Source organism: Lissotriton helveticus, chromosome 8 (genome assembly GCF_964261635.1).
Source record: "Lissotriton helveticus chromosome 8, aLisHel1.1, whole genome shotgun sequence".
NCBI classification, from domain to species: Eukaryota; Metazoa; Chordata; class Amphibia; order Caudata; family Salamandridae; genus Lissotriton; species Lissotriton helveticus.
In genome coordinates this window covers 805,961,265-805,984,808 of record NC_136069.1, presented here as the reverse complement: position 1 = coordinate 805,984,808, position 23,544 = coordinate 805,961,265, and the positions used below count along the sequence as shown (strand labels likewise).

Genomic DNA, 23,544 nt, shown 5'->3' with positions numbered 1-23,544 from the left:
GCAGACTCTACCCATAATGTGGTGATTGATGGGTGCCTACGACCAGGGCGCGGGCGATGACACAAAAGGCTGATGCTCTTTGCGTGAGTGTCACCTCTGTGGTAGTAATCAGGGGTGTGACTGCACCTTTAGTGGACCTCAGAGTGCTGGTATTAACTGAGGGTCGACCGAGATTGAATGGTACTGTATAGGTCGCGCTGATGCGTGCTACGAGGTAGTGTGAGTACGCCCTGAAAACAAAACTGTTGTGGCAGCACCAGGAGCCTGTAGTCATGTCTCAGGCGTGTCTCAGTATGGTGTAATGGTGCGTGGGTCGATTGACCGCAGTGGTCGTGTTGTGGTGGTTGCCAGTTCATTTTTATCAAGGAGAGCACTTATGGTCATAAGTGCTAAGGTGGTAGGCTGGTTTAATTGGACAACATGATAAATGGCTGTGCAAGGTCAGTGGACATGTTGGTCAAATAGTTTATGGCTACAGAGACCATGTTGTCAGTTGCAACAGTGGCCGGTCTGTAGGAAAGTTAGCGGCTCAGACTGTTCCATGGTATGTTGTCATTTAACCCAAGGATGTGGGTTTAAAAGACGGTAAATCCAGCTTTGCTCTTTGGTAAGGAGTGTTTTTTCGTTATTTGGATGGATTAGTATTTGCTCAATAACTGTCCAGAGCATGTCTTTGGGCGTTTGTCCTTCTTGTAGGTAGTGGTCCATGAGCTTGCTGTTTTTCTTTTTACAGCGGATCATACTTCTGTGTTCCACAATTCTAGTCTGCACTTTCCTCGTGGTCATACCAACGTACCTGAGTTTGCAAGGGCACTCAATGAGGTATATTAAGTTGGTTGAGTTACAGGTGGTATGTTTCACTTGTTGCCAAGTTTTCCCAGGCTCCAGGTTCAGAGTCTTACTGTGCTCAGTGAGGTGGCAAACGATGCAGTCACCGCAGGGATAGTGGCCAACCATGTTCGGTAAACCCCATACTGTATGTAATGTGTTCCTGGGTGGTGGTATTGGGGTTGTGGGACGGGTTGACACTAATTGGTCTTTCAAGCTACTCGCTTTTTTATAGGCAAATCGTGGTTGCGTCCAGTTTCTGTTGCCTGTGTTAAGGATCCTCGTTTCTTCGTACTATTTTGGCTACCTGGTTGGATATGCCGTTATACGTGGTGACACAGCTTAAAGGTGTGGGTGTATCTGGTGGTGTAGTTTCTTCCAAAAGTGCTTCTCGATTCTGGTTCCTGGCGCGCTTCCTGGTGTTTTTGATTATTTTCTGCGGGTTTCTTCTAAAAAAAACAAGTGTTTTTGCCCATTAAGACACATACAACATGAGCATCATCAAAGTAGCTAGCTCTTTTTGATTACTATAGATATAGCAGTATGTCATCTGCATACAAGGAAATACGATCCTCCCAATCCTCTGCCCACCACAGTCCCCTCATGACTGGGTCTTTCCTTATCCATAGCGCCAGGGGCTCCAGCATTAGTGCGAAGAGAAGTGGGAAGAGCGGGCAGCCCTGTCTAGTCCCTCTTTCTAGGGCAAACATTCTTGACTTCCTGTTGTTAACCACTACCTGCGCCAATGGCTCACTATATAGGAGCCCTACCCAGCTGATAAAGTTGGGGCCAAAACCCATTTTTCTCAGGACTGCAAACATGTAAGGCCATTCTATTGTATCAAAAGCCATGGTGGCGTCCAGCGACGCCACCACTGCATCCTCTTTCAGTGTCTCTATTCTACCCATGACGCTGTGTAAGCGCCGGCGGGTAAGGGAGGTATTTCTTGATGGCATAAAGCCAGGCTGATCTGGATGCAGGAGCTTTGTAATTACCTCCAGGAGACAGGTGGCCAGCAATTTGGCAAGGATCTTAACCTCCGTGTCAAGCAAAGATACTGGTCTGTCTCCTGCTCTTATTTTTGATGGATACATCTGCCTGTGGATTCCTCACCTTTTGAATTACCCGATGCGCAGCATTCCACTGAAGATTTTTTCTTCCGCTCTCCCACGTTCATTAGGACGTCACAATGGAATGGCTCCGCACACGACTCCGCTTGACATCATCGGAGTCATAAGAAGACCTCTTCGTATTGCTGACGTCAGTTCCCTTTTTTCCATGCCGTCGAAATGTAGCGTTTTTTCCTAGGCTCTCCATTTCTAGGAGCTTTCTTCAATACAGTTGCTGTAGCCTTTGAAGGTGACTCCTCCTAGAAAGTCGTGATTCGAGCCGTGCAGGCAATGTGGGTCCAGGTGTCCATCATGGTCGTGCCCCTTTGGATTGTTCATCTCCGGCACCGGTTCAACCTCAAACAACCTCAAACCCTGTTCCTATGGATCCTCCTACAATGCCGGTTCCGTCACTGGCAGTGCGTTGTGGACGCCCATACCAAAAATTTGATCTCAGAGAGAGGCTCAAAGGCTAATGGAAGAAGAGGAATACCAGGAGGAGCATTAAGGGGCTGAAGAAGGGGTAATCTTGGATCTTGAACCCAAATTTGAGGGATTGCAAAAGGCAAGTGGTCTGGATAGCTCCCCTGTGTGAGAATTGGTATTGCCTAATGATTTGCCACCTCCTGAGGTGACTTCATATCATGCAGCTACTCGGAAAGCTGCGGACCTTTTGGAGTTACCACTTACCGCTGCTAAAGTGAAATCGAACATCCTCATGGAGGTTCTCCATTCTTCAGCTTCAACATCAGAACCATTGTTGTTCTTCAAAGAGGCTTTAACTAAGCCTATTTTAGATGTCTGGCACAAGCCAATGTCCTCTCCTGCAGTCTCCAGGACAGTGGCTAGAAGGTACAAGGTAGCTCCGGGGGATCCGGCTTATCTATCTTCCCACCCCCCACCGGAAAGCCTAGTTGTCCAAGCTTCTTGCTCTTCTAAGTTATCAGCAGGGTCTTTTCCAACCTCACCTGCTGATTGGGAGTCAAAACGAATGGAGCAGTTGGGCAAAAAGGTATCTTTGACGGAGAGTTTTGTCCTTGGAATCGGCAAATGCCATGGGTCTCTTTGGACATTACATTCACTCCCTTATGGATTCAGCTAAGGAAGTCATCCCGAAATTACCTACGGAGGTCCAAGGCATTTTTCGCTGCTGCCCATCAAGTAATATAATCTGCGCTGGACTTGGTGTACTCTGTGACTAGAGCAATGGAGTCTTCACTAGCAACGAGAAGGCATGTCTGGTTAAGAGGTTCAGGTTTTTCACAAGATGTTCAGGCTACGTTGCTGGACTTGCCCTTTGATGGGTCCTGCTTGTTCAGAGCTAAAGTGAATTCTGCACTGCAATGACTTAGGCAAGGTCCATAGGACTTCAGACACAGCCCAGGGACTAGAGACCGTTCCGCAGGTTTCAGCGCTTCGATAAAAACTTGTCCTTTCGTGGCTGACAACAACTGCAGCAGCAGACAAATCCACTGTACAAATCCTATAGGGTAAGAGGCAAAGGTCGTCTGGGGGCTTCTCCCCGGCATCAAATCTCCTCCTCCTCCTCCTCCTTCTCTGCCTCTCCAACCATTGTTGCAGCTCCGACATCTTAGAGCATGCCTGTCACTTGGGAGGAGGGTGACCTATTTTCTACCTCATTGAAGGTTTGTCACTACAGACCTCTGGGTTTTAAACATCGTAGAAAATGGGTATGCCCTACCATTCCGGGGTCTCCCCTTCCTTTCCCTCGCTACCAGAGCCTTTGCTCAGAAGAGCACCTTCTGCTTTTCCAGCAGAAAGTTTTATGATTGCTTTAAAAGGGTGCGATCAAGATAGTTCCAGAGCAGGAAAGGGGTCAGTGGTGCTACTCCCGGTACTTCCAGATTCCCAAAAAGGATGGTCGTTTATGGCCGATTCTGGACCTCAGAAATTTTTACTTCAAACAGGAGAAGTTCAAAAGGTTGACCCTGGCACAGGTTCTTTTTGCACTGGAGAAGGAAGAATGGATGGTGTTGATCGATTTACAGGATGCGTATTTTCACATTCCCATTCTGAAGTCTCATCGGAAGTATCTCTGTTTTTATGGTGGGATCTCAACATTAACAGTTTGCGGTCCTTCCGTTCGGTCTTTCTTCTGCACCTCAGGTCTTCACAAAGGTGATGGCGGTGGTGGCAGTACATCTCAGAAGGTCGGGGATTCCTGTGTTTCCCTATCTGGACGACTGGCTATTCAAAGTAGAGTCGCCAGAGATAGTGTTGCATCATTTGGAGGTAACAACACACCTGTTGTTCCGCTTAGGATTTTTGATAAATGTACCCAAATCTCACCTGGTGCCCTCTCAGCGCAACCTGTTCACAGGGGCAGTTCTGGACACTACTGTGAGTCGGGTCTTCCCGCCTCCACAGAGGATTCAGGACATCCAGGCTGTGATTCCACTATTTCCGAATGGAGAATCCAGTCCTGTAGGTCTTGCGCCTGCTCGGTCTGTTCACTTCCTGCATAAGAGGGCCCTCCAGTGGTGCCTCCGCAGGTAGTGGTTTCAAGACAATGGAGATCTTGAGCAGTTGATCAGAATCTCCAGAGACACTATAGCGGATCTGCAATGGTGGAGTGTTCCAGGTAACCTGTCTCAAGAGATGCTGTTTCACCCTCCTTCTCCGTTAGCCACAGTGATAACGGATGCCTCCACTCTAGGGTGGGGAGCTCATCTGGGAGATCTTGGGCTCAAAGGTCTTTGTTCTCCAGAGGAAAGATTGTTTCACATCAATCTTTTGGAATTGCTGGTGATATGTTTGGCTCTCAAGGCCTTCCTTCCTTCCCTTCGTGGTCAGTCGGTTCAGGTCTTAACAGACAACACTACTGCGATGTGGTACATCAACAAACAGGGAGGAGTAGGGTCATATCTTCTCTGCAGAGAGGCTCTGCTACTCTGGTCCTGGGCTCTGGACCATCAGATTTGCATGATCGCAAATCATCTGGCTGTAGTGCTGAATGTGCATGCAGACAGTCTCAGTTGGCAATTTTCGGCCGATCACAAGTGGCGTCTCCATTCGGAGGTGGTACTTCACATTTTTAGGATGTGGGTGTTTTCTTGGTTGGATCTGTTTGCCACTCACGAGAAAGTGCACTGCCCATTGTTCTGCATTCTCCAGTATCCAGCGCAGGGGGCGTTGAGGGACTCGTTTCACTTGGATTGGGGCTCACAACTTCTTTACGTGTTCCACACTCATACCCTTGATTCCTCGAGTTCCGAGGAAGATTCGCCAAGACCGGGCCCGAGTCATATTGAGCGCCCTGGATTGTACACAGGCCTCCTTTACCTCTCATTGCACCCTCCGCTCCGTCTCCCTCTCAGGGCAGACCTCCAGACCTCCTTTCGCAATCACAGGGGCAGGTTCTACTCCCCCACCTTCAGAGTATGCACCTTCATGCCTGCAGATTGAATGGAGCGGCAGTAGTTCTTTTTCTCTCCCATCTGATGTGGTGGACCTTATTTTATCTGCCAGAAGACACTCCACCAAAACTGTCTATGCTGGTAGGTGGGCTAAATTTGTGAAATACTTTGGAGAGAAATCAATTGATCCCTTGATCCCTAGAAGTCCCATTTATCTGGTGTTCTGAGTTTTTCTTTTTCCCTGGTGCAACAGGGTTGCATAGTGGAAACTGTTAAAGGCTACTTATCTGCCTTGTCTGCTTTTCTTCGTTTGTCAGATCAGCCCTATTTGTTTAAATCTCCTATAGTTAGTAGATTCATTAAGGTTCTCACTACTAGGTTTACTCCCACTCCCTTTGTTATGCCTCAGGTGGATTTGAATTTGGTTCTCAGGTTTCTGATGGGTTCACCCTTTGAACCTTTGCATTGTTGCCCTTTAAGGTTTCTTGCATTTAAGACTATGGGCCAGATGTAGGTAGCCTAATACCGGTCGGTAACAGCCAAAATGACCGAATTTCGGCCGTTACCGAACGGTATTAGGCTTTTCAGATGTAGGAGGCCAAATTGAAGGATTCGGTAATTTACTGAATCGGTAATTTAAGGAATCGGTAAATTACCGAATTCTTAAAATACCGATTCGGTAAATTACCGAATCCTTAATGTAGGGAGCACTCAAATGAGTGCTTTTCTCATTTCAGGATCCGTTATTTACCACCAACTACAAGTTGGTGGTAAATATCGAAAACCGTTAAAAAAGCAATTTTTTGCAATTTTTAACAGTGCCATGTGGCAGACATACATGCCCTTTGTGTGCCACATGTGCACCCATGCACTATTCAAGGGTGCAACACGGTGTCAATGTGACACCCTGCCACCCTTGTAAGACTTCCCCCTATTACCGATTCGGTATTTACCGAATCGGTGATTCTCATTCATTCCTATGGGCCTCCTCCAGGCCCATAGGAATGAATGGGAATCACCGATTCGGTAAATACCGAATCTGTAATGACCGAATTTTACCGATTCGGTAAAATTTACCGAATTATTTCCTACGTAGCATTTACCAATTCTAAAATACCGAATCGGTAAAATTCGGTATTTTAGAATCGGTAAATGTAGATTACCTACATATGGCCCTGTATTTTTTGTAGTAATCACACCGGCATGGAGGGTGAATGAATTGCAGGCTTTTAGTTCCAAGCTTCTTTTTACATCTTTCTATGCGGAGAAGATAGTTCTTAGGACCAGAGCTGCTTTCCTGCCTAAGGTGGTCACTCCATTCCAACTGGGGCAGTCCATCACCTTACCTACATTCTACTATCTCCTCACCCTTCTAAAGAGGAGGAGGGACTTCATCGTCTGGACCCCAAGAGGGTCGTGAGCTTCTACTTGGACAGGACCATGGACTTCAGGCTGGATGATCAGCCCTTCATAGGATTTGTGGGCAAGATGAAGGGCAAGACTGTGCACAAAAGAACACTGTCTGGCTGGTAAATACTGTGCATTAAGATCTGCTATGCCTTGGCCAAGAAGGAGCGTCCTGAATGTATTCATGCTCATTCTACCAGAGCTAAGTTTTCTTCTTTGGCTTTGGCTAGAGGTGTCCCTGTGGTTGACGTATGCAAAGTGGCAACTTGGGCCTCCCTCGACACTTTTGCAAAGCACTATTACATGGATTCGGAAGTGAATAGGGACGGTCATTTTGCTCTTTCTATGTTGAAGAATTTTATGGGATAGGAATCCAGGCCCCTTCCTCCGAGTGCAGGACTGCTTGAGGATTAAATTCAAAAGATGAAGAATCCACAGGCAAATGTATCCATCAGAAGAACAATTTACTTACCTTCGGTAACTCTTTTTCTGGTGGATGCAGTATCTGCCTGTGGATTCCTCACTGACCCACCCCGTTCTCCGTTGCCTGTATGCTTACACCGAAAATGAATTAATTAATATTTTATGTGAATGATTGTTTGAATCATGAGGTTACTCAGATTTGGGAAATATCTGTGATGTAGTATTTCCATATTTGGTTGTGTTTTGTATAGTATGGGTACTTGTGAGAATTTTGTGAGATCACCCGTTTCGCCTTGAAGACATGGAAAAAATGGGTGGAACTGATGTCGGCACGCTGACGAGGTCTTCTTTTGGCTCCGATGACAGCACGCGGAGTCGCGTGCGAAGCCGTTCCCTTGTGACATCCTCATCGACGTGGGAGAGCTGAGGAGAAAGGTTTCTGTGGAATGCTGCGCATAGGGTAATTCAAAAGGTGAGGAATCCACAGGCAGATACTGTATCCACCAGAAAAAGCGTTACCGAAGGTAAGTAACTTGTTCTTCACTCCCACTCTCCTCCTGTCCCTTAAGTAAGCCTGCCCACTGGCAATTTAATGTGATCAGGCCCAACCGCTCACATCCCTGTCGACTGGACGCCTACGATTTTCCTAGTTCTTCATCACTAATTATCTCTCTTTCCAAGGCCACCAACCACCCATATAGGCCCTTTGCCTTCTCTCACTTCAAAATCAGTGACCTGCCACAAAGGAGGCAGTCTTCATTATTTTATTAAAATTATCCTAAAGAGTTCAGAACACAGGAAATGTACTTCATTTGTAATTATGCTAATGATTCTTCTTGACCAAAGTTCTCCCTTATAGCTAACTTTCTCTTTTTCTGTTTCCCTTCAGGATTAACTATTACTTTGCTGGAGGCTATCACCCTATGGGATTCCATGTTGTCAACATAATATTGCACAGTATTGTTTCTGTGTTGATGTTTGACGTCTTTTCTATATTATTCAATGGCCTTTCATATCGATGTCGGGGCAGAAAGATAAATCGTGCTCATAAGGCCTCCTTCTTAGCATCCTTGCTTTTTGCGGTACACCCAGTGCATACTGAATGTGTGAGTATGTTACATCTTCTGTTTATGTGCAGTATGGTTGTATTTAACCAGCGCCAATGATTCAGTTTATGAGAACATGTCACAGACATCCGTTATCCTTTTGATTGTTGTGTTAGCTTAAAATTGTTGTGACAATTTTTTAAAACATTTTTTTACTTAAAGCCTAATTGGGTTTAGGAAGAATAAGTCAGTTTGCGCAGAGCTTTCCAAAAGCAAATACCAGAACCTGATTCATTAGGTTTTGTGTAATTTTGCGATTGTAAGTTGCATTTTTGATTATCTGATTTGCCACGTTGCAGATTTAAGTCTAGGAGCACAACTGCAGGCAGTTTAGAGGAAAACACTAGAAAAGGTAATGATTTGATTTTACCATTTGTAAAGCTCTTGGTTACACCGCCTGTGTGTCCCCGCACTAGGATTAAAACTCCTGAGAAGCGAGCAAAAAGAAAAGCTTTACCTGGGCTTGACAGAATAGGACATAGATAAAGGCCAAAGATATTCTAATTTAAGGATGAGAACAACCATGTCTTTAATCCCCTACGAAAAGTGGTTGCACTGGGTTCGGCTCTCAGCATCAGTGGCAGTGTATTCCACCTTTTGGCTGCAAGGTAGCCAAAAGATCGTGCTCCCATCGTAACGTTTTGAATTCTTGGCACAATAACCAAGTAGGCTCCAGAAGATCTTAAATTGAGTGCCGTTGTATAGGAAGTTGTCATTCATTGAGCGAAGATAGCGCAGGCTCTTATTCCATAAAATCCTGTGACAATAGCACATGGCCTTAAAGGTAATCCTCTTCTCCACTGGAAGCCAGTGGAGAGTAGACAGCGCCTTAGAGGTAGATGCTCTTTTTGGGAGGTTCAAGACTAGGCGTTCAGCAGCATTTTGACTACATTGAAGCATGGTTAGACCTTTATTGGAGACTCCCAGGTAGACAGATTAAAATATGCAGAACCCAACCAGATGGTATTACAACTCATGTCATTCTGTCTAAATAACAAAAAAAATTCTTTTGGAGATCAATTATATATCCAAAAGTAGGGCACCGCGATGAGCCAAGCTTCGCCCCAGCTCCGTGAACCTGTTCGTGGAATGGTGGGAGAAGCACGTGGCCTGGGCGGGACACAATGAGGTTTGGGCAAAGAAAGTGGCTATCTGGGTCCGTTACATAAACCATATTTTTATTGTCTGGACAGGTTCCCGTGAGGAGTTGGAAGAATATATTGACAGTTTAAACACCAATGAAAATAACTTACACTTTTCTAGCACTATAAGTTCCAATGAGGTTGCATATCTAGATTTGTTGGTCTAAGTGAGTGGAAATCAATTGAATACGAACCTGTTCCGTAAACCAACTGCTGGAAATGCTATCTTGCATTTTACCAGCCAGCATCCACGCTGTCTAGTTAATAGCATCCCCTACGGGGAGTTACTCTGCTTAAAAAGGAATAGTACTACAGCAGAAGATTATGAAATGGTGAAAGGCCAGGCTGTGAAACGGTTTAGTCAAAGGGGCTATCCGAACAAATCATTGCAGTCGGCTGTAGAAAGGGCCAACCAAGGTAAGAGAGAGGAGCTACTGAATAAAACGATAAGTGAGAGTAAAGAAGGGATAACCAGATTAATACTGACGTACTCCATAAACTCTGGAGAAATACGCCAGATTCTGGGAAAGCACTGGAATATCCTTCAGGCAGATGAGGTAATTGGTAAAACAATCGCACACCATCCGAGTATCACCTATAGGAAAAATACCTCTCTAACAGATCTCCTGCTACACAGCCATTTCAGCAACAAAGACAGGGGCCTTGCAGATATAAAAGGTTCTTACCCCTGTTTGAAGTGTGTGGCGTGTAAGAGAAGCAATACAATCAAGGAGTTTCAAGTTCCAGGCACGGACTCTAACAAGCAGATAACAAATCTATTAAACAGGAACACAGACTTTGTTGTCTATTGTTTGGTGTATCCGTGCAACCTACGTTACGTGGGTAGCACGGTACACCAGGCAAAAAAGAGGGTCTTAGAGCACATGTGTGCAATAATCAGGAAAGACAGTAGCTATCAAGTTGCGAGACATTTTGCAGAGCAATATAAAAGCAATAGCCAACTCCTGAGCTTCTTTTGTATAGGTCAAGTACCTATTCTGGACAGGGGAGGTGATAGGGTAAGGGTTCTGCGACAACTGAGTCAGTGTACATTATCAAACATTGAACTTTGGTCCCGTATGGACTTAATAGTGAAGAGGAACTATAAGTTCACATTGGTTAGGGTAAACGATGATTGTTAACAAATGAGTTAAATTAGAAAATGAAGGTTCTGTATCTTTATATATATTTTATTGATTTCTAGATTTGTATGCTGTTGTTTTCTCTCCTTCTCTCTCCCCCTTTTCCACCCTCCCTTCCCTACCCTTCTTTTCCCCCTGCCTCCCCTTCCCGCCCCCCTCCCATTCCTCCCTCATCTTTTTTCCATCCTCATTCCTCCATTTTCTGTACTTCCTCACTTATTTACCTTGTTTATATTGCACAGGATTGTATCATTTGATTATGAGGGAGCAGATCCTTAATAATTGTCAAAACCAGCTTCTACATCAGCACCTGGTGGACTCTGATCTGACCTCTCCCCAAGAATTGGGAAAGAATGCAGACAAATGGGTCACAACCAGGGTTAGGCCTAAAAATCAGCACGTCACTTTGATATTTAGAGGTAGATTAGCAATGGGCTATGCTCTATCGATAAGGCCTATTGTGGTTAGGGGGAATGTGTAAGATGAATTGTGTGCCAATTATGGGCGTGATTTGGGTCACTGATGAATGAGATGGCCTCTTCACTGAGAGACAATGAATTGTTGAGAATTCCCACATGTGAATTGATGTAATCGTGATATTAAGGCGTATCGCGTGAGAATTGATGATAATAATAATGGATGAATTTATTATTTAAGAAAGGTGAGGTAATACCTGATATGACATATGTGGATAAACTGAAAAGATGTACTGATATGTAGAATATGGTGCACATGCATTTTCCTTCACCACTCCAAAATGGCCGCAATGTTTTAGATGCAACATTAATTGTTTGAAAGTCCGTCCTTACTGTTTGTATCATGGTAAAGGAAATTTTGTGTATATAAGTTTTGAATAATGGTTGTTATGCTGACATCGATAAAGGCCGTCATGGCCGAAACGCGTTTGGCAGCTTAGGGGGCAAGAACAATAAGGTAACTTAAAACTACTAACTTGAGTGTGCGCCACAACTTTGTGTGAACAGAGGTTTTGATGTATATATTCGACCACTCCAATTAGGAGCAATCAAGAGGACACACGGGGTATACTGGGGAGACCATTTATTCACTGTTGGTTGAGGCATAATGCATTTCGACGTCGCACGCCTACTTGCCTACTTCAGATGCTGGTTAGCTCAGAGTGAACCCACCTCCCCCGTGTAAATATTCTATGGCTCTCCCATTGGTGGGAGTGAAGCTCATCCCTCTCGATTGCAGTGGCTGTAGTCCCTTAGTAAAGACTCGATCTCCCTGCCTGCAATGTCCTGGTGAATCCCATCGGCGGGACTGAATTAAGCTCGGAGTGAGAGCTGTAGTGCCAGGTAAACGAGGGGGGGGGGGTGTTGATGCTGCTGGTGCAACCTGTATTACTGTGTCCATGGGCTACCCCAGGTCCCCAACGTCCAGCCCCAATTTCAAAAGTCACCCCGGGCCGTGAATCGTGTGTAATCATCACGGTTCTCCGTGAAGTCACGGACTGTCAGCTGGCAGGGCCACTTGCCTGGCCTGAACTCAAGGCTGACCTCGGGTATCCAATCCCTTGGAGAAAATTGCCACAGTTGCCATCAAATCCTCAGGCCACTTGATGGGCGGGTCCTCTTTAGCGCGATGCTTGCAGCTTGCGATATATATATATATATATTCACTGAAAAAACCATAGGTTATAGACCATATATAGTTAGGAATTAGCATTTAAAAAACCTTATTTTACTCACACAAAACCATTGAAATTCCATATATAGTTAGTTGCACTAACTATATATCGCGCACCTGCAATCCACTGCTGATGATGTCACATATTACATCATTCATGACATGGTCAGTGACATCACTGATGACATCACTGATGACATCTCAAATGACATCACTGATGACATCACTGATGACATCTCATTTGACATCAATGACCACATCACTGATGATATCATTCATGTGACAATACAATGCATCTCCTCACATTTTAATATAACCTCTGTTTCACCCAGTGTTAAATACAGAATATAATTTTTGAAACCATTGACACACCAATACTAGTTACTACATACGCACTCACTGATTCCTACGTCTACACACACCTTCACTCATTCACCCATACTATCATTCATACATACAATCACTCATCTTTACAACACTATCATATGCACTCATACACCTATACAGACACTCACAGTCTGCCACTCATCCATGGAGTTACTCACACACCTAGTCAGTCCTGTAAAGAATCAATGACACTTCCATTTTCTTGTCTATACAGTTAAACATAGAGCACCTTACATTTTCAAACATATACTAACACATACTTACCTTGTTATACAATCATTGATACAAGTACACATTGATCTGCACAGAGTCACACACCTCCCAGCCAGCCACACACACACTCAGTCTCCCATACAAATACTTGGACAATCAATCAGTAACCCATATAGTTAATCATATAGCTACTGATCAAAACATGCAGCAGTTTACAGAACAACAGACATAATGATGCACAAATTAAGACACTTTAGTCACTAACCCATGCACTCAGTGAGACACATTTAATCACTCACTCATGCATTCAGTCATGCACCTACTAAATCCTTTGTCCAGACACTTATACTTCCACTCATTCTTCAATATGTAAGACACATTTTAACTTTACAGAAACATACAGTCACTGGATGTTGTCATCAGTGATGTCATCAGTGATGTCATTTGAGATGTCATCAGTGATGTCATCAGTGATGTCACTGACCATGTCATGAATGATGTAATATGTGACATCATCAGCAGTGGATTGCAGGTGCGCGATATATAGTTAGTGCAACTAACTATATATGGAATTTCAATGGTTTTGTGTGAGTAAAATAAGGTTTTTTAAATGCTAATTCCTAACTATATATGGTCTATAACCTATGGTTTTTTCAGTGAATTTTCAAGGTTTTGTAAATGCTAATTCCTAACTATATATGGTCTATAACCTATGGTTTTTTCAGTGAATTTCAATGGTTTTTTAATAGCAAATATCATAAGCTGTCGAATGTCAAGTACGTGGTAAGTGAAAACATTTTCGTGTTTATGCACACTGATCTGCTTTGAATGGTGCCCCCCCCCCCTCATTTCTATTAGGAGTACTCTCTCTTTGCAGATAGTGAAAGGTAGTTAACGCAGGTCTTTGCCCCCATTGTAATCCGTCGTGCCTGCTTCTCTCTCCATTTGATTCATTGTTATCCAAGTATTTACTGTTTTAGAATTAGTTCTCTTTGGTTCATTCTCTATTTACAAACAAACACAGAGTCGCAATACTCTGTTTAGTCTTTGCAGATAACGAAAAATCGTGTAAAAAAAAAGAAAAGGAATCGAGCAAAATCAGTAGGCCACTAATGGGATCTCTTTTTGACCTCGCTAAAATAGAAACATTAGGAACAACCCCTCATGACAAATACAAAACTAGTGAGATGAACTGAACTCCACACAATGATGGCTGCAAAACAGCTCGGCTCCGCCACCCACCCCGCCCAAAATAACGATAAAGAACGGCTGCCATGATTGGTTGCGGAATGACCACGACGGAGCTACGAAATGGTGCTGCTCTCATGCTAACCCCAGCTTCAGTCTGAAACATCCAGAAACACTGTAGACTACCAATTCGATCAGTTCCGGTAGCGCCCCAATGTAACCCGGTAGAGAAGAACTAGCCCTCCCCTCTTTGACTGATGGTTCTTGTTGCCTGTCCCTTCTGTTGTCATTTAACAGAACTATTTAGCCTGCTGAAAGGGGTTGTGTTCCGACCGCTGGTTGGTGGAGACATTTTGACTATATTCTGTACCTGCGTTGTCGCGTAATGCGTCATATGACGCGCCGCGTTAGCACATCCGGAAGTCATCCGGGGCGCGCAGCGCGTAACGTAAGCATAACAAGTCATGTGACTTGTTAATAAAACTTTTCATTGGTTCATTTTACTTTTCTTATTGTAATGATGAAAGGCTTGGTCATATGACCTAAAAATTACGCTTTTCATTACTTCCGAACATTATTTTTTCTTAAATATATGTTATAATGTTCCAGGCTAATGTACTTTCCCGGAAATTTTACAACTGTCCTGCAAGTAAAATATATTCTTTTTTCGAGAAAAAGAGCGTTTCTTCGTCCCATGACGGAGCCGTTGAGCAAAAGAGGGTCGACCTGCTGTCTTAGTCGCCGATACGCCTGAATATGAGATTCTTATCGATCACTTTATGTTGCAGGAATAGAAAACACAACAGCCCTTGACCATTTATCTTTACTGCGTTCCTTCGTATTATACCTTTTACCCTTCATGTAATTGGTCTGCTTTATTTCACTTGCCTTTTAATGATTCTAAAACAGTGACTATTATTAAAAACGTTACCAATGTATATACTACTACCATGTTTTCTTTTAAAAACCTTTATTGTGAAAATTTCATTATACAAATACGAGCCTATAACCACGTGGGCCGGCCACGGAGCAAACTGTAATCGTATATGATGAATAGACATTTACACTGTAGAGGAACGTAACGGGCGGGCCATTAGGTTGCAAGAACTAAGGTGTCTAACAGTTACGGAATCGGTGGACGTACATTTTATAATTAAAATACGACAGGGCCAGTTACAATAAAATTATCTAGATATACATTTGCGGGCAAGTACCATGGGTGACGTTAATTCGAACTTTCAACAGTACAGTAATCAATAACACATCAGAACTTAATATCAATAGGGATGTCGAAATATTCAATCAATTCTCGTCCCCGCCCGCCATGTGCTTCAAAACTGCATACGTATCTCGTGATTTCAAGGTTCTGCAACCAGTACACAACAAGGAGTTACGAGTCCCATTTATTCTGGCGCCATTTTGGGCGAGGACGGGCAGGTCCAGGATATAGTCAAAATGTCTCTACCAACCATCGACTATGATGATGTTCATATGCTGTATTTATTAGAGTAACACTCATCTGTCCACATGAAATTAATTTGCCACAATCTAAACATGTCATTTTAATCTTTCCAAAGTTCTTCTAAATATTTGGGACCGTTTCCCTTGCCTCTGAAGCTCTCAGTGCCACTTCTTTGATGAATGTACTAGCAGGTCAGGGGTTCTCCTCCAAATCTCTCTTTTATGCAGCACTATAATTAATTGGTGCCACCTCTCCATATGACGATGCATGGTATAGTTACCACAACTATATTTTTTTTCGGTTCCTCTGGAGAGTTCATCGTGGCAGATGAAGCGTGTAACGTACCGGGCATTTACCTTTTTTTGCATGTACAGGAAAGGAAAAAAAAATCGAGCGTCCGAGTTCTAAGGTGTCCCAGGGCCATTTTAGTGGACCAGGCCCAAATCCAAAGAACAGGCCGCCATTTTGAGAGTCCTGTTGCAGCCGCCTGTCGCTGTAGCATCAAGAGCAGCCGAAACTCAGCTGAATGGCAACTGAAACGGTAAAGGGGCGCCCCACTACAGCAGACGAGCCAGGCCCAAATCCAAAGAACAGCTATCTCACAGGCTAATGGGGCGACCCACGCCGAGTTTCAGCATTGTAGGATGACCACACAAGTACAGCAACTTGCTAGACATCACCTCGGTGCCATCCGGATCTCGGCGCCCCACTGCAGATGAAGTGCCTCTCAACTATGAAACCACCACGGTGACATCCGGATCTTGGCGCGTTGTGCTGCCTTCGGCCTATTCGCACATCGGTCCGCTACTGACGCCATCTCACAGGCTAATGGGGCGACCCATGCCGAGTTTCAGCATTGTAGGATGACCACACCAGTACAGCAACTTGCTAGACATCACCTCGGTGCCATCCGGATCTCGGCGCCCCACTGCAGATGAAGTGCCTCTCAACTATGAAACCACCACGGTGACATCCGGATCTTGGCGCGTTGTGCTGCCTTCGGCCTATTCGCACATCGGTCCGCTACTGACGCCATCTCACAGGCTAATGGGGCGACCCACTCCGAGTTTCAGCATTGTAGGATGACCACACCAACTTGCTAGACATCACCTCAGTGCCATCCGAATCTTGGCATCTCAACGCCTAGTGGTATCTTCCATACAAAAAATATTGTTACGCTGCCTTTGGCCCCATTCGCACATCAGTCCGCAACTTAGACATCACCTCGGTGCCATCCGGATCTTGGCATCTCAGCGCCTTGTGGTGTCAGTCAGAAAATATTGTTGTGCTGCCTTCGGCCTATTCGCACATCGGTCCGCTACTGACGCCATCTCACAGGCCAACGGGGCGCCCCACGCCGACTTTCAGCATTGTAGGATGGCCACACCAGTGCGGCAACTTGCTACACACCACCTCGGTGCCATCCGGATCTTGGCATCTCAGCGCCTTGTGGTCTCTTCTACACCGGAAATATAGTAGAAAATATTGTTGCGCTGCCTTTGGCCCCATTCACACATCAGTCCGCTACTGACACCATCTCACAGGCCAACGGGGCGCCCCACGCCGACTTTCAACATTGTAGGATGGCCACAGAAGTGCGACAACTTACTAGACACCACCTCGGTGCCATCCGGATCTTGGCGCGTTGTGCTGCCTTCGGCCTATTCGCACATCGGTCCGCTACTGACGCAAACTCACAGGCCAACGGGGCGCCCCACGCCGACTTTCAGCATTGTAGGATGGCCACACCAGTGCGGCAACTTCCTACACACCACCTCGGTGCCATCCGGATCTTGGCGCGTAGTGAAGCTGCAGCAGCTGCAAATAAGCTTCAGACAGTGTTACAACCGCTGCTCAGAACTCTCAACTATGACACCACCTCGATGCCATCCGGATCTTGGCGCGTTGTATTGCCTTCGGCCTATTCGCACATCGGTCCGCTACTGACGCCGCCTCACGTGCCAACGTATTTTCTCCGCATTTTATACCCTATGCCGCATAACAGGTCATGTGACTTGTTTATAAAACTTTTCATTGGTTCATTTTACTTTTGGTTTCCTAATGATGGAAGGCTTGATCATATGACCTAAAAACAACACTTTTCATTGGATGAAAACTTTTTTTTTCCCCCAAACGATGAAAGCCCCACCTTGTTTCTGGATGTTTCAGACTGAAGCTGGCGTCACCATGAGAGCACCACCATCTCGTAGCTCCGTCGTGGTCATTCCGCGAGCAATCATGGCAGCCGCTCCCCACCAGAAGCCTGCAGGAGTCGGGGCCCCCAAAACTTTTGATGAATTCTCAAGGCGGAGGGGACGCTTTCGAGAATGGGGTCCAAGACCTAGCAGACAAGCGTCCGATTTCCAAGGTGTCCCAGGGCCATTTCAGTGGACCAGGCCCAAAAAGGAAACAGCCTGCCGCCATTTTGAGAGTCCTGTGACAGCCGCCTATCGCTGCACCGCAAGAGTGGGCGCAACTCAGCTGAATGGCGGATTTTGACACAGTGGACCAAAAGCGGACGGAATGGCAACTGAAACGGTAAAGGGGCGCCCCACTACAACAGACGAGACTCCACCTGGAGAGGCCCGTTCACGCCGCCTCCCCCGGGGCGCTCCACGCCGTTATTCGGAGCAGCATTGTAGGATACCAAAACCAGTGCGGCAACTTACTGGACATCACCTTGGTGCCATCGTTCTGCTGCCTTGGAACTATTCGCACAACAGTTTGCTACTGATGACCCACCCCCCGCGACGCCCCACGCCGTTATTTGCTGGGTGGCAACTTACTAGACATCACTTTTGTGTCATCTAGATTTCGGCGCGTTCTGCTGCCTTGGAACTATTCGCACAACAGTTTGCTACTGATCACCCACCCCCCGCGACGCCCCACGCCGGAAATCTGGACGTTGTGCTGCGTTGGGACTATTCGCACAGCCGACCGCTACTTCGTTGTTTTTCTCTAAAAATGTTTATATGTTATTACTATTTTTGTTTTCTTGTATATATTTATAAATTATTAAAGTTTTATAATCTTACTACTTTGTCGGAGTGCTATATATTTTTAATGTGACACATAATTGTAAAAACTTTGATGTACAAAGAGTCATCCCTGGAATCTTCCGCTTCACGCTCGGTCCCCTCCCCAATCACAATACAGGATGGTTTTCAGATAATAGCAACGCTTCTGCTGTGACGGATCTCATCGAGTGTGGGCCTTGATCTACTATAACTCCTTTGAAGACGGGTGATTCTTTACAGCTGTGGCCATAAACTACATCTGCAGGGCTAGCTGATAGCCTAGGACCGGCCTGGACAATCGGACACAGAGGAAAAGGAGTGTCAGAGGGTGCGGTAGTGAATAGGGCGAAAGGGAGGTGTCGGGCGGGCACAGGGTGTGATTCTCAGGGAAGAACAGCGCAGATGGGGGGAGGTTTATTACCCATGCATAAAACAGAGAGCGGGGGTGACCACTGCCTGGGGGAGATGCTTGCGAGGGTGGGGAGCCATGCTAAGGATCGACAGCGTGCACAGAGTGGATCTGGTCAAGGCATCTAAAATGGCTGCCGTGCACGACAAAAGTGTGGCATTTGAAAAAAGACAAGATGGCGCACACAATGTTTTTCAACAATTCCTGATTTCCTTCGAATCGAACGTTAACAGACGTTGGGGCATATTACCAAAGTTAAGCGATATTTATCCCTAACGATGCATTGCAAAGATTTTTTTACCGTCAGAAATTATCGCAGATAAACCTTGCTATTATCAAGGTTTATCGCAAATACGATAAAAAACGAGCGCAATGCATTAATATCGCTGAAAACTCCGCGATATTCATGCATTACCGAGCTAATGCTCTTAGCCATGTTATCCACCTCCCATTGGATAACATGGCTAAGAACTGCTCAGGGCAGCTGTTACTTTTTGGAGATATTCGCGCTTATCTCGAATATTTCCAAAAGTTGATAATAGGAGATAGCGATGTTAGCGACTGTTTCCAGTCGCTAACATCTTGGCATGCCCACTTTGCATGTCATTAGTGATAAATATCACTCACATGCAAAGTGGGACCCAAGATGGTCGCTATCTCCTACTAGCCGTCGCTAACTGGTGTTAGCAACAGCTAGGTAATACACATATAATTTTATCTCCGCGAAGCGGAGCGCTGTTACAGATATATATCTTGTTTTTGAACGTTAATTTCTCAAAATGCACTGAAGCACATATATTGAGACATAGCAAAGGCACATCGGGCTACCAGTCCCTAATATTTTACCAAGTTTCGTGCAAATCCATTCAGCCGTTCGATTATTATTATTATTTTTTTTTTTTGCCCCGCGGGGCCCTTTTAAAACCTCCACATCAAACCTAGGGGGTCAGCGAGGATCTACTATGCCCCCTTATGGTCATCAGCCGTTCGATTATTATTATTATTTTTTTTTTTTGCCCCGCGGGGCCCTTTTAAAACCTCCACATCAAACCTAGGGGGTCAGCGAGGATCTACTATGCCCCCTTATGGTCATTTGCCCCTTCGCTTTGGCCTCCTCTTGTCTCTCGATCCTACCGAGAGACAAGATGGCGGCCGCTACGTACTGTTTGGAATGTTTACAGACACCGGAGAGCCAATCAGCTTCGCTTCGCAAAGCTCCGTAACGCGAAAAGTACGCGAAGCGGTGCGCTGTTACAGATATATATCTTTTTTTGAACATTAATTTCTCAAAATCCACTGAAGCACATATATTGAGACCTAGCAAAGGCACATCGGGCTACCAGTCCCTACAATTTTGCCAAGTTTCGTGCAAATCCATTCAGCCGTTCGATTATTATTATTATTATTTTTTTTTGCCCCGCGGGGCCCTTTTAAAACCTCCACATCAAACCTAGGGGGTCAGCGAGGATCTACTATGCCCCCTTATAGTTATTTCCCCCTTTGTTTTGACCTCCTCTTGTCTCTCGATCCTACCGAGAGACAAGATGGCGGCCGCTACGGACTGTTTGGAATGTTGACAGACGCCGGAGAACCAATCAGCTTCGCTTCACAAAGCTCCGTTGCGCGAAAAGTCCGCGAACCAGAGCGCTAACCGGTCCGCTGTTACAGATATATATCTTTTTTTAAACGTTAATTTCTCAAAATCCACTGGAGCACATATATTGAGACCTACAAAAGGCACATCGGGCTACCAGTCCCTACAATTTTGCCAAGTTTCGTGCAAATCCATTCAGCCGTTCGGGCTAAAAGTGAGGCCAACCGCCCTATGGAAAACTCAATGTTAAAAACACGTTTTGGGACCCCCCTTTTTTCTCGGCCCCCACTGGACGAACCCCCCCCAAATTTTCAAGGGCTGCTCAGAAACAAAATGTGCCATTTTCCTGAAAATTTCAGCCGATTCCGTCCACAAACGCCAAAGTTATTAGACATAGAATTTTCAAAAAACCCATAGAGAAAAAATCCTAACTATATATACCTACTGGCGACCGCCAGTAGGTAATATATATCAGGCAGCTTCTGTATAGAGCACCCTCAACACCAGCGACACTCTAGATTTGCTCACCTCAAATGTCTGCTTTTCTATCAAAGTTTTTAAGCATAGGATTAGCACAGTGCGATCCACGCCAAGATAGAAAGGGACAAAGTCTTTTGCCATTTCTACAGCAAAGTCTTCAAGCATAGGAATAGCACAGTGCTATCCATGCTGAGCTGTTAAATGACAAAAGCCATTTACCAATCCAGGCAGTATTACAGCTTTGGATTGGTAAAATACCATCCACGCCACCCTGAAATTAATAAAAGCAACCCCTGACACGTGTTTCTCTGTCATTACAGCTCTTCAGAGAGGTTTAGGTTTGATGACCTACAATGCACAGGTATGGCTCCACTCTATTATACTAAATGGGTACAGTTCAATAATTATGCTTGATTGGCTTGTCGAGGCCGGGCTGGCCAACCCTAATGTTTTGCATGACTCAGTTCGGGGAACAGGCACTCTGCCTATTTGGGAGGTAGGTGGTTCGGAGCCTGCATTGCAGGGTAGCAGGGAGAGGGAGTTTCTTCGTTTAACACAACAGTCTTATTGTTTTATAGTTGCATCTAGTTTTAACTCTTGCTCCAGTTCAGCAGCATTAAACAGCTATGGATCGGGCTATAGGACACTCAAGGGTGGGGGGACACTATCCTGCAAAATCCTGTCCAGCTGAGAACTGAAAGCAGTCAATCAAGAACACTAAAAGACGTATGCCGGAGGCAGGATTCGTTAGAGGCGCAGCACTCTGAGAAGGAACCCTCTGAGCGACACTCACAGCGTGGCGAGGCTTCGTTGCCTTGACCACCCTTGCGCTGTACCTGAAGAAGCTGTGAGGACAGATTCATCCTGGCTGCGGTGTGGGTCCTCGGCCGATACCTGAAGTGGATTCCGCTGCGACGCTGGGGTGGCGAGGGGAAGCTGGGACCGTGTACCGGAGCTATGAAGTTGCACCGACAGGAGGCTGTGACCTGGGTGGGGATGGAGTGTAATCGAGGCCTGGGTCTCGGATGGAAAAATCGGATCGGGACCCTGGCACCCAGCAGCTGAGCAGCGCCCATCGGCATTCGAGGTGAGCAGCTAAGCGGCCAGAAGCCCGGTTGTGGGGTGTACGCACCTCACCGGGCGCCATCGTGTGTGGCGTGAAGGGGCCCCTGCTGGGGAGGATCGACAAAATCCTGGAGGCCTGCGGGAGCTGTGCAACCCGATCGGACTAGCGAAAATGGAACAGCCCCTCTGCCAGTGAAAGCTGACTGCTGCTGCTGCATGTGTGTGGAGTGAGAGCGTGGACACAGCCGAATCATCGTAGACCTACAAGGCTCGTGGCCCCCTGATGTGATTGGACCGTCCTCGCCCGGGGTGCTGGGGAATGTTCCCTCATTGATTGTGCAGGGTGCATGTATTGGATGTGGCTATTGCATGTGTCCTACTATTACTCGTACAGGAGGAAAAGAAGGAGACAAATTTGGAGCCAGAACTCTTGTGAATCAGGACAATTCCAGATTGGCTACGCGCTGGGCATCTAGGGGTGGCGCTTGCAGCGCTATACTAGGCTCCCATGAACCACGCAGAGGCATGATCCCAACTACTGAGCTGTGCGTGGCGGAATATCTGACATAACGTAGAGGCAAGTGGGGCCTGTCTCAGTGTGGTGCAACGTTGGCCTGCATACACCATATCCCCAGTGGTAGTTCTAGTACTGAGTCATTGTCAGTGAAATTGCTCTCCCACCCTCGCAGCTCCACCATTAAGTGAGGTGCCCCTGCCCCTGAACTCTTGAGTGTTGGTGATCGAGGCCCTCCTTTACCCGCAGGTTTCCCTGCGCCTCATCCCTGGTGGTCCAGTGGACCTCTGTCTCCTTTCTCTCACTCTGCTCCTTCACTCGGTTTTCTACTCTTTCTATCTTTCACCTTTCTGCACCTCTGCTCTTTTGTGCCTTATTTCTGCCCATTTCCCCTTTCTCTCCCTCTGCTCCTTCACTCGTTTTTCTACCCTTTCTATCTTTCACCTCTTTTCTGCATCTCTGCTCTTTTGTGCCTTATTTCTGCTTATTTTCCCTTTTTCTTTATCCCTTCTTTCCTCCCTTTACCTTTCCCCGCCGCTGCTGCCCCCGCGGCCCCTCCCCCCCCAGCGCGACCGGCCCAATCCAGCTCCCCTCCCCGCTGTCCAGCCCTCTCCGACCCCTACTTGGCGGCCACTGCGCGGCATCTGCGCGGCCGCGGGCGCGCCGCTGGTGCACCGAAGGCGCGTCAAAGGCAAGCACGTCTGCGCCCGTCTGCGACCCGTCCGCGACCAGCACCAGGAACCCTGGACCTCCGCCCCGCCAACGCAACGACCCAGCAGCACTCCACGCACTCAACCCAGGCTGCAACAACAACTGCAAGCTAGCATCACCAGCCGACACCCATGGACCCTTCAGCTGTCACCGCTGCCGGCACACCTGCAGCACCGCCAAGAACACGGATCCAGCACAACCCGCCCACAAGAACGCAACCGAACCGAAGATCCTGTTATGCATCCTCCTCAACGTCCGATCCCTCCACAAACACGCCACAGAAATCTGGGGCCTACTTGACAGCACCACCCCGGACCTAG

The 23,544-nt window shown here is 46.3% G+C and overlaps 1 protein-coding gene across 1 annotated transcript in view; it reads left to right on the top strand.

Annotated features, from left to right (window-relative positions):
- The window catches only part of TMTC4 (transmembrane O-mannosyltransferase targeting cadherins 4), an 861,371-nt gene that overhangs the window by 165,343 nt on the left and 672,484 nt on the right, over positions 1–23,544 (top strand). Inside the window, exon 4 of the mRNA XM_078657625.1 lies at positions 8,034–8,250. Coding sequence (XP_078513751.1) covers positions 8,034–8,250 — 217 coding nt within the window. The remainder of the gene's footprint in view (positions 1–8,033; positions 8,251–23,544) is intronic.